Source organism: Aspergillus ibericus, assembly GCF_003184845.1.
Source record: "Aspergillus ibericus CBS 121593 unplaced genomic scaffold BO80scaffold_81, whole genome shotgun sequence".
Lineage (NCBI taxonomy): Eukaryota > Fungi > Ascomycota > Eurotiomycetes > Eurotiales > Aspergillaceae > Aspergillus > Aspergillus ibericus.
In genome coordinates this window covers 1-10,437 of record NW_020292179.1, presented here as the reverse complement: position 1 = coordinate 10,437, position 10,437 = coordinate 1, and the positions used below count along the sequence as shown (strand labels likewise).

Below are 10,437 nucleotides of genomic sequence, written 5' to 3'. Positions count from 1 at the left end.
CATCCCCAGCATCCCCAGCATCCCCAGCATCCCCAGCATCCCCAGCATCCCCAGCATCCCCAGCATCCCCAGCATCCCCAGCAATCATCACAGGGACAATGCCTCGATACAGACGCAAAACACCTGAATTCAAGCGCGACCTGGTCGATCTGGAAAATTATGCCACCAAGTCGATAGTCATTGTAGGTTGCGCTAGATCCTTGGATCGGAAGAGCTGGCTCCGATTGCTAACAACTGTGGTAGGAATGCAAAATTGATGCGTGTGTTGACAAGTTTCTCGTGCGCCTTCGGGATCTCGGTCTGGTGGAAAATGATTATGATTTCCGACTTCCCTCGACCGAAGGAGAAACCGGGGAGAAGCTGCAAGACCTCGCCTCCGAATTACGCAGCGACCTGGACCGCCTCGTGCCGGGCTATCTGGACGCCGACACCAGCCTCGATATCCTGGAGGTTAAGAAGGTCAATGACAGGTTCAGGGCGCGATGGCGGTTCATCAGAAAACGGAGCCGCAACCCGCAGCCAATACCTGACACCGACAACCCTGACAGCTTTTTGGACAGACTCCTCACGACATTGCTGGCTGTGCAGGATCAACAGCGTCTCTCCACTGCCAATGATCCCAGCGGAGGAGCTCGGGCCCTAACGAGGGGTGCCTTCACCGAGGCGTGTCAGCAGTTGAGAGAGGCGATCGAAAGTGAAACCTCGGCGGCCTCCTTTGCCTGTGGAGGCACCATCCCCATCGCGAAGGATGCCACAGACTCTGCAGAGTCCGCGTCCGAACCGACCTCTCCCGCGGTGCGGGTCTGGATAGCTGGCGACGACTCGAGCGCACGCAGACTGACGCTACCAGTGGCAGGGGACGCTGCTGACTCTTGCACTAACACCCTGCAGGACCTGGTGGCCGCCTGTCAGCCGGCGAGCTTTGGCCGGGGTGGAGAGGATGTCTTCGACCCCGAGTACCGCCGAGCGGGGAAGCTGGAACCCAAGGACTTTTTGACGAGCTTCCATCCTGCCGATTACGGGATCATCGAGCTGATAGAGCAGATCCTTCTTCCAGGCGTCAGCAGCGATACCGACAACCGGTTGCAGTTCCGCAAGGTGAAAGCCGAATTGTACAAGTTGAATGTTGGTGAACCCCCTTCGGTGCTTTCTTTAGGCTGCCCCCGGTACTGATCTACTTCACCAGGTGTATTCGGGACCATCAGGTCATTTCCGCAAGCATGTCGATACGCCTCGCTCGGAGCACCAGATTGGATCGCTCGTCGTATGCCTTCCATCCGAGTTCGAAGGAGGCAACTTGCTCGTGCGGCACCACGGACAGGAGACAAACTTTGATTGGAGTCGCCAGAGCGGCTCGAGCATCCAATGGGCGGCCTTCTACTCGGACTGCGAGCATGAGATTGAAACCATCAAAGCCGGAAACCGCATCACCCTGACATATAACCTGTATGTGAGAGAGGTGACCAACGGCGCAACGGACACCATCTCCCCCATTCTCGAGCCACAGGCCTTTCCACTGTATGGCTTAATCGAGAGCCTGCTCGCTACCCCAGGCTTCATGAAAGAAGGTGATTGCAGTCATGCTCGCGTTCGGACCCTGCTAACGGATCTAGGCGGTGTGCTCGGAGTCTTCTGCTCGCATGCCTATCCCCACGCCTCGGATCTGGCGGAGCTCCAGCTCCCTCGGGCCTTGAAAGGGGCCGATCTGGTCGTGTACGCCGTCCTCAAGGCCTTGGGGGTCGAGGTCCGCATTCTTCCCATTCTCGAATTTGGGGGAAACTACGGCTCGCGCAATCCCCAGTTGGGCATCACTGGTCGGATCGAAGCCTCCCGCCGGTGGTACATGTCATCGGAGTACATGCACTCGGATCTGTGGAGTGAGTTCTTACAGGAGGGGAATGAGCCTGAGCTCGGCTACTGGGACGGCCACGAACCCAACTATGGGCACATCGAGGACATCGATCAGCACTGGAAGGAGATCCTGCTGACCCGCGAGGTACGGGAGTTGCGTAGTGTCTTCCGGGACGGGGAGGAGTACAACCTCGCCAAGAAGCCGGATAGCTTTTACGAGGCCGGCGGGGTCCGTCTGGGCCCGGACCTGCACCGGTATTTCACCACCGGGCGGGGGGAAGCAGAGGGACTTGATGAAGTAGGTATCCACATCCCCGAATGGAAACCGCTAGGGCCGGGAATGCTAATGATCCCTAGGTTTCCGAAGATGTCTGGCCGGCATACTATCTCCCTGGGATCACCTGGATCACGGAGCCCAAGCACGAGGAGATGGCTTTTTCGCAGATCGCGTATGGAAATCAGGCTGAGGTTGGCTCTCGCTACTCGTGCGCTGCCATTCTGGCTGTGATTCCGCCGTTCAGCTCTCGGGGCAACCTTCCTCGTAAGGTTTAAGTACGGGTGGATTCTTTCTTTCTAACGACTACATGTGATTCCTCCATCCGGGCCAAAATGTCATGATGCCCGTTAGCTATTCTCTTACATGATTCTGCCGTGCTATTTGATTTCAATTCTTCAGATTGATTGATCTTCAGTGCCGTGGTCGACATATCACGATTTATCATAAACCCAAGATTATTTCGGTTCTTGTAGAAGATCAACCATATCTCGCGACTTGCTAGCAGACCGAAGGCGTAGCCGACCGACCCTATCGAATCCTAGGAACTCGATATCATTTGACTAGTAGTCTAAGCTCATGGGGACTCGAAATCATCCATATTTTTGTCAGGGATTCATCTGACAGCAGAAGGTATGGAATCGTGGGGCTTCACTCGTTGATGCGTGGATTATGCTGGCTGGATTGCCTTTATGAGGCGGGAATGCGGGAATGGTACCAGTACTGTGATTGAATGCCTTCATCAGGGACCACAATCAAAACCATTGTGAATGGTGAATGAAGTCTGTTGTGACCGAGACTCCGTGACGTGGTGGTCGCGCTTATCATATAGATTTCAAATTTTCTATCCTACATGCCCTCTGCGGGAAATGCCTACATTCCAACATGTCCATCTCACCACTGGTTTATTTGCCGCCCGTCAAAAAATTTAACCCTACCCGCCGGATTTAATTATCGCCATCAAGGAACAAAAGTCAAATCCCAATCTTCCAAAGTTCCAACCCGCCACGATGGACCGCACAGACCCACCGGCGGCTATGTCTGGTACAACAATGGCTGTTCCTGAATTTTGAGTCTCCGTAACCGCCACTCAGACGATCAAATTCCTCCATCGAGTAGGGATCGACAGTACCCCCCCCCCTCCCCTGAAGATCGTTTACCCGTCTCGGAGGATGTCCTTGTTTCAGGTGCTGGCGAGGGGTTCCATCTGCCCGGTGGGTTAGCGCTGGGGTGGAGAGCAGGCAGCCTTATAAGGGCATGCCTGGCTGGTCTGGTCTGCTTTGGCTGGTAAATAACTAGGTGTCTGGTACATCAATTTTATTACAATGGTCGCGTTATCAGTCTTTCTTTTTCTCGAGGCGGTTTCTCTCGCTACGGCCGCTCCGACACAAGTGTCCAATGATTCGAGTCCGTGGTTTCTGGCGAATGCCAAAGCCGGCGTCAGTACGTTGCAGCAGTGGTATAACCAGACCACGGGGCTCTGGGATACCACCGGGTGGTGGAACAGTGCGAATTGTCTGACGGTGCTGGGCGACCTGACGGCGCAGGATTCGTCGATGGTCAATGCCAGCGCGGCCATCTTCAATAATACCTTCTTGCGCGCCCCGGCGTCGACTCTAGGCCAAGCAGTGTGGAAGACCAACTCCAGCAAACCGGCCACGACTCTGATCGAGACGAAAGGGTTCATCAACGAGTACTACGACGACGAGGCGTGGTGGGCGCTGGGCTGGATCCAGGCGTACGATCTGACGCATGATGAACGATTTCTCGATACGGCGGCGGATATCTTTGATGATATGACGAGTGGATGGAATGCGACGTGTGGGGGAGTGTGGTGGGATAAGAGTCATACGCAGAATGGGGCGATTGAGAATGAGTTGTTCCTGAGTGTGGCGGCTCATCTGGGACGACGGATTCCGAGCAAGATGGCGTATTATCGCGATTGGGCGATGAAGGAATGGACGTGGTTTTGGAACAGCGGGTTGATTAATGGGGGGTATACGATCAATAATGGGTTGGATTTGACGACGTGTCAGAATGATAATGGCACCGTGTGGAGCTATAACCAGGGGGTGATTCTGGGGGGACTGGTGGAGCTGTCGAAGCTGGTCAATGATACGTCCTATGTCGCCACGGCGCAGAAGATTGCGGATGCGGCGATCGAAGCCTTGAGTGATTCGAATGGGGTGTTGACCGAGTCGTGCGAGCCGGACTGCACGGGGGATGCGCCCCAGTTCAAGGGCGTGTTTATGCGGAATCTCCAGGCCTTGTATCAGGCCCGTCCGGAAGATCGGATCAAGCAGTTTCTGGAAACGAATGCCAACAGCATCTGGCAGAATGATCGGGGGGATGACTCGGAATTGGGGTCAGTCTGGTCGGGACCGTTTAGCAGTGCGGATGCTACGACGCAGAGTTCGGCTTGTGATGCGTTGGTGGCGGCGGCGGCGGTTGCTTGAGGCCATGATTTGTGATATCTGGTTCACATGGTGGAGATTCTATAGATACCTATTGCTGGCATTAGAGAGTGAATATGATATCCATGTTGATTAATCTGACCACTCACGTTCCGTCCCAGGGAAAAGTCAGGAAGCTTCCATGTGGCAGGGGGATACCTCCGGAATTGCCTGTCAATTGTCTTGGGGAACCTGCCGCGGGGTGCCAATGGGAGATAGTGAATGTCACCCCTCCTTGATTCCTTTCTATTCTTCTCCCCCACAATCGTTCTCTGCTGGATTGTCGTCGCCGCGTTACCTCTATTCCCCTCACCCTCTCCTCCCTACCCCTAAATACCCTGCGTCTATACCTACACGATGCAACCCCCTGCGACAATCCTCGAAAAACCAGACGTGGAGATGCCCGTCCATGTGCTCGATGCAGAAGGCGAGGTGATGATCACCTTGACCAAACCCAACGAGCCGTTTGCCCCCTATGACCATGACCCCACCGATTCGGATTCTGAGGCGGATCCCCACATTGAGAGGCTCCGTCGGGGGATCGCCATGATCGTAGACGTCGGACTGGTGCCGGACACCTATCTCACCCCGGATCTCCGCACCGTCACGGTTCCTCCCGAACCAGATCGGCAAGAGGCCGATGGGACGATCGATGGTGTTTGGGTCCCCGCTTGGGTCGACGAACCCCGGAAACGAAGGAGCGGGAAGAAGGTTCAGACGGAGGACCAGAGCGACCGGAACGGGAATCCCTCCGAGGCAGCGGTCATTCAATACCAAGCCTCAGCCAAGCATCTAGCCTCGGCCTCGCCCTTCTTCAAGGCGTTACTCCTGAGTGGCCTCCGGGAAAGCGTCAAGTTCAAGACCGAAGGCTCCGTCACCGTGTCTACCGAGGGCTGGGACGCGAACGCGCTCTTGTACGTGCTGAAAATCTTGCATTGCAAGCACCATGAACTCCCCCGCCAGGTCGATCTCACCATGCTGGCCAAGGTGTGTGTGGTCGGGGACTTTTACGGCTGCCAGGATGCGGTGCGCTTTGCGACGCAGTGCTGGATTGGCCAGTTGGAGCCCGGGGTGCCCAACACCAAATATCGCCCGCTGGTGCTCTGGATCTGGCTCAGTTACTTCTTCCGGATGGCGGCGCAATTCAAAGAAGTCACCTCCATTGCCATCACCCAGGGCAAAGGCTTGATTGAGACCCTGGGTCTCCCGATCCCAGCCACGATCATGGGTATGTCCCCCCCCCCACCTTCAATTGCCCAGGGAATCACTGACAAGTGGTAGACGCCATCAACGACCGCCGCCAGGAAGCCATCACCGAGCTGATCGACCATGTCTACGAGGAACGGGACCGATATCTGAGCGGGGAGATGGGATGTTCCTTTGAGTGTAGCGCGATGATGTACGGCGGGATCGCGAAGAACCTGGTCGAGCACAAGATGACTCCGGCCGACCTGGAGGCCCCGTTCCACAATCACAGCTACATGTCGTTGGTGCGGATCATCGAACGGTTCCGCACCCCGCGGTGGTTCGATGTGGGTGCCTCGCTGAGCAATTACGGCTACCAGTATGTGAACCACCAGTGCCGGGATTCGACCTTGTCTTCCTTGCGAGATGGCTGGAACGGCTATGTGGATGGGCTGGACCTGAAACAATTCGTCGAGTTGCGTTGAGCGGTCGGAATTGCAATATGCGAGATATTTTGTTTTTGATGCTGTTTCGAATTTTCTGCTATTACTTTTTCAGACAGCCGTGTTGATAGATTTAATGGAATCAGAATCGCGCTTCATAGACACTCGTGCTCGAGAACCTCAGTGTGTAGCCTCAGGCAGCTACAGGTCATGTGTAGGCTAGTCCGAGAGGGGCCTAGTGGCTCAGCTGAAGATTGCCCAACTGGGAAGGCCTGCCCTGGCCAATCAAAGCACTCCATTTGAAAAGGTGCGCCGTCTGCCCCGAGGTCGCCTCCCACCCACTTTCACGTCGCAACCAAGCTGTCGTGGTGGATCATCAGGAAATGCCCAGAGCACGAGGTAAATGCCGAGCGGTCAGTCAAAGTGCTTAGGCTGATCATTCGTCAACAGCAGTATCGTGGATCGCTCTCGATGCAGAGAAATGCAGTTCCAACATTTCGGCTCTCGGAGGGGTGTCTGGCGAATAATGGATCTGACCGACCTTTCTTTTCTTGTCAGAGGGATCGATCCACTGCGCATGCTCAAATCATGGACATCCATTTTACAAGCAACGGTTAACACGCTGCGGATGCGCGGTCGATGGAGTTGCATCTCGACATCCGCGATCATCATTGGCTGTCTTTCGATGGCAAACGGATTGACCATTCAGGCCAGATCCGAGTGGATCCGATCGGGGATGGAGATAAGCCCGCGGACTGCAGAAAAATGGGCGCAAAGAAAATCAGGAAAATGGCGCAGGCCTCCGTCGACCCTAAGCACCACCCACCATGACCACCGCACCATCGACCGTTGAAACCCGGCTCTTAGCCACCGCAGAACATCTCGCTGGGAGTCACCACAGTAATCCACCAGCCCCGTGGGTACACCCACATTTAGAGCAGGATGTTGTGCCCGTCAAGGGCCGTCAGCTGCGGGCCTCGCGCCCGATTCGCAAGGGTGAGCTCTTGCTGGTGGATGTTCCTTATGCCCTGATTCCGGTGGTCGATGATCCCGCCAGTAGCGATGCCCTGTTGTGCAGCAACCCGGGTTGCAGTCGACCGACGCAATGCGGTGCGCGGATATCGTGTCCGAAGAATTGTATCGCAGATGTAGTCTGGTGCACGCCGGCATGCCAGGGCGCGGATCAAGCGCGCCACGGGTTTGAGTGCACCTGGTTGCAGAGATATGCCGCCCCGGTGCGCGCGAAATGGGGCGAGTACGACTTTGGGATGCTGTGGCTGATTGTGCGCATTCTGGCCGCACGGCAGAGGGAGCTTCAACGGGACCAGCTCGACGATGATACGACTCCGCGCTTCCAGGGTGGCTGGGACGCCATCCAGTCATTTTGCGGCTCGACGGAGAGCTGGTCGCATGCCCAGGTCCGATCATGGACCGCGTTGGTCAAGAAGTATCTTCGCAGTGGCCCGGCACTTCCTCACGATCTGACACCGGATGAGATTGTGGCGCTCATCTGCCGGGAGGAGGCCAACTCATTTGGCTTATATCCTCGAGAGACCGGTGTGTTCCCCGTGCCAGAGCCGCCGGTGGATCGAGGTGACCAGTACGGCGCGGCCGTGTATCCTCGAGCCGCCATTGCGAATCATTCGTGTTCTCCAAACGTGAGTATGAAGTCAACTCTGGTATCCAGTTACTGACGGGTCCAGATTATGCACAAGCCTGACCATCAAGGCCGAATGGTCTTCACGGCCTCGAGGGATATCGCAGCTGGAGAGGAGTGCTGCATATCGTACTTTGATTTGTCGAAAAGGGTTGAGTTGAAGGAACGACGAGACCACCTGCAGGGTTTGTTTCGCTTCATCTGTGGCTGTGATCGATGTACGGCTGAGGAGCCGTCGGTTGAAGAGTCGGACTGGGTTGGGCTGCCTTTTGTGGAGTGAGCAGTGTGCTGAACAATACCAGCATACTTCGTTCTTGGATGGTTGGAGCATTATTTTGGTTCTCTTTTTGACGTGGAAGACGACACATAGATCGCCAGGCTGGTCCTGGTTGGTATATAACCGAGAAAGACATCAGTTTCCGTCTTAGAAAATATTCCAGAATTCATCATTCAACCTCTCGAGACAGAAACTGCGTTAAATCACCATTGCCTCCTAGCTCGTATCTGACGTATCACCAAAGCAGGTTTGGCGACTCCGATAATCGGGCTATCGTGGAATGCCTCTCATAGGCCGAACCCCGCCTGACGCGCCTGCAGGACGTCGCTCCCAATGCCACCATGTGGGGTACACAAGAGCAGCAGCAATTCAAATAAAAGACGGGATGTGTCCGGTCGGAGAAATGCAGCTGTCAACCATGACGACCAAGTTACACAGCACGGGCCTGACCGAGGTCAGCGACCATGAATCCCAAGGTACCGGTACCCCGGTGATTGCGTCGGGATCGCAGCATCTGCACCGGAAGCTGCGCGGGAAAGAAGTCCAACTATTTGCGGTCGGAGGGGCCATAGGCACCTGTAGGTCGGCATGCCGGGAGGATTCGTCGACTGACGGACGGGTTTAGCACTGTTTGTTCAGATGGGGTCTGTGTTGCCCAAGGGCGGGCCGGCGGGGCTGTTTCTGGGGTTTGTTGCGTACGGGACGATTATCTTGGCTGTGAATCAGTGTTTTGGTGGGATGACTCTTCTTTGAGCTATGCATTGGTTGACGGTTTTAGCGGAAATGGTGTGCTATTTGCCTATCCCGTCGCCGTTTGTTCGGCTGGCTGGTCATTGGGTTGATGATGCTCTGGGTTTTGCGATGGGGTGGAATTTCTTCTTTACTATGGGTATGTTGTCTGTCAGTGTCATACCGGTTACTTATATGGAAGTAGCTCTTGGGATACCCTACGAGATTGTCGCGCTCAATGTCCTGCTCACCTACTGGACGGATCGCGTGCCTGTTGCTGCCGTGGTCGTGATTGTGATGGTTCTTTATGCGTACATCTATTGCTCCAAGTGACTATATGTATAGTTGCTGACGAGAACAGGATCTTGAATATTCTTACTGTTCGCTACTTTGGCGTGGCCGAGTTCTATCTCTCGTTCTTCAAGATCTTCCTGATGCTCGGCCTGATTCTATATACCTTCATTACCATGGTCGGAGGGAATCCAGACCACGATGCATACGGCTTTCGATATTGGAATGATCCGGTAAGTACACCTCTGATACACACACCCACCTGACAAGGAACAGGGAGCATTCGTATCATACCTCGTTCCCGGCAGCGTCGGTCGCTTCTGCGGCGTTCTCGCCTGCATGGTGCAAGCATCCTTCACGTAGGCTGCACAACCCCCCTCCCCATATGCATCCACTGATGAGTATCAGAATGGTCGGCCCTGAATACATCTCGATGGCAGCCGGAGAAGCCGAGCGACCGCGTCGCGTCATGCGCAAAGCCTACTCGTCGTTCGTCTGGCGCCTCATGCTCTTCTTCATTCTGGGGGCGCTCTGCATCGGCATCGTAATCCCCTACAACGACCCCATCCTGGCTGCCACCCTGGCAGGGACCCGAAAAGGCAGCGGGACTGGCGCAGCGTATCCCCCCTCCATTTTTCTCGCCTATTAAACCACAACCCCACCACTAACACATGATAGCTCCCCCTACGTAATCTCCATGAACCACTTCAACATCCCCATCCTCCCCTCCCTCGTCAACGCCCTCATCATGACCTCCGTCTTTTCGGCCGGGAACAACCTGGTCTTCTCCGCGGCCCGCACCCTCCACGGCATGGCCCTCACGGGCAAAGCCCCCTCCCTCTTCAGCCATTGCAACCGACACGGCCTGCCTTACCCCGCCATCCTGGCCTCTCTCTCCTTCTGCGCCCTCGCCTTCCTCCAAGTCAACACCACCTCCGCGACCGTCCTCACCTGGCTCGTGGGGGTCATCACTGCCTCGTATTTACTAAACTACCTCGGCACATGCATCACGTACCTGCACTTCTTCTCCGCTCTCCACCAACAGAATGTCTCCCGCGATACCCTACCATATAAAGGATCCTTCCAGCCCTGGGCAGCCTGGTATGCCGTGTTCGGAACAGGAATCATGACGTTGATATTGGGATTTGAGGTGTTTCTGCATGGGGAGTGGGATACTACGACGTTCTTTTTGGATTATACGATGGTGGGGTTTTTTGTGCTGGCGGGGGTGGGGTGGAAGGTAGTTAGGGGGACGAGGTGGGTGAGGCCCCGGGAGG

The 10,437-nt window shown here is 55.5% G+C and overlaps 5 protein-coding genes across 5 annotated transcripts in view; all 5 read left to right on the top strand.

Moving 5' to 3' along the window:
- Positions 1-2,571, top strand: part of BO80DRAFT_394440 (2OG-Fe(II) oxygenase) — a 2,604-nt gene extending 33 nt beyond the window's left edge. The window contains exons 1-5 of the mRNA XM_025717283.1: positions 1-182; positions 244-1,125; positions 1,187-1,568; positions 1,614-2,149; positions 2,209-2,571. The exon at positions 1-182 is cut by the window's left edge and continues 33 nt beyond it. Coding sequence (XP_025569532.1) covers positions 99-182; positions 244-1,125; positions 1,187-1,568; positions 1,614-2,149; positions 2,209-2,403 — 2,079 coding nt within the window. The 5' untranslated portion in view covers positions 1-98 and the 3' untranslated portion in view covers positions 2,404-2,571. The remainder of the gene's footprint in view (positions 183-243; positions 1,126-1,186; positions 1,569-1,613; positions 2,150-2,208) is intronic.
- An 857-nt stretch (positions 2,572-3,428) lies between these two features.
- BO80DRAFT_430040 (putative glycosyl hydrolase) lies at positions 3,429-4,641 on the top strand. The gene has a single exon (XM_025720618.1). It carries the CDS (start codon positions 3,451-3,453, stop codon positions 4,579-4,581), a length of 1,131 nt encoding a protein of 376 aa, XP_025569531.1. The 5' UTR covers positions 3,429-3,450; the 3' UTR covers positions 4,582-4,641.
- A 336-nt stretch (positions 4,642-4,977) lies between these two features.
- On the top strand, positions 4,978-6,304 carry BO80DRAFT_497896 (uncharacterized protein; the record flags this gene model as incomplete). The annotated part of the gene is made up of 2 exons (XM_025724104.1): positions 4,978-5,806; positions 5,860-6,304. 2 exons carry the CDS (start codon positions 4,978-4,980, stop codon positions 6,246-6,248), a joined length of 1,218 nt encoding a protein of 405 aa, XP_025569530.1. The 3' UTR covers positions 6,249-6,304.
- A 295-nt stretch (positions 6,305-6,599) lies between these two features.
- On the top strand, positions 6,600-8,311 carry BO80DRAFT_497895 (SET domain-containing protein). Its single transcript, XM_025724103.1, has 2 exons — positions 6,600-7,864; positions 7,910-8,311. The coding sequence occupies exons 1-2, from the start codon at positions 7,034-7,036 to the stop codon at positions 8,141-8,143; spliced, it is 1,065 nt and encodes a 354-aa protein (XP_025569529.1). The 5' UTR covers positions 6,600-7,033; the 3' UTR covers positions 8,144-8,311.
- Positions 8,312-8,558: 247 nt separating this feature from the next.
- Positions 8,559-10,425, top strand: BO80DRAFT_497894 (uncharacterized protein; the record flags this gene model as incomplete). Its single annotated transcript, XM_025724102.1, has 9 exons — positions 8,559-8,718; positions 8,766-8,873; positions 8,919-9,029; positions 9,075-9,180; positions 9,231-9,393; positions 9,437-9,519; positions 9,563-9,778; positions 9,839-10,364; positions 10,405-10,425. The coding sequence occupies 9 exons, from the start codon at positions 8,559-8,561 to the stop codon at positions 10,423-10,425; spliced, it is 1,494 nt and encodes a 497-aa protein (XP_025569528.1).
- Between the last annotated feature and the right edge of the window lie 12 nt (positions 10,426-10,437).

Coding starts and splice junctions, on each gene's coding strand:
- BO80DRAFT_430040 (XM_025720618.1), top strand. CDS start 3,451: ATGGTCGCGTTATCAGTCTTTCTTTTTCTCGAGGCGGTTTCTCTCGCT.
- BO80DRAFT_497895 (XM_025724103.1), top strand. CDS start 7,034: ATGACCACCGCACCATCGACCGTTGAAACCCGGCTCTTAGCCACCGCA. Junction 7,865..7,909: donor ATCATTCGTGTTCTCCAAAC/GTGAGTATGAAG, acceptor TGACGGGTCCAG/ATTATGCACAAGCCTGACCA.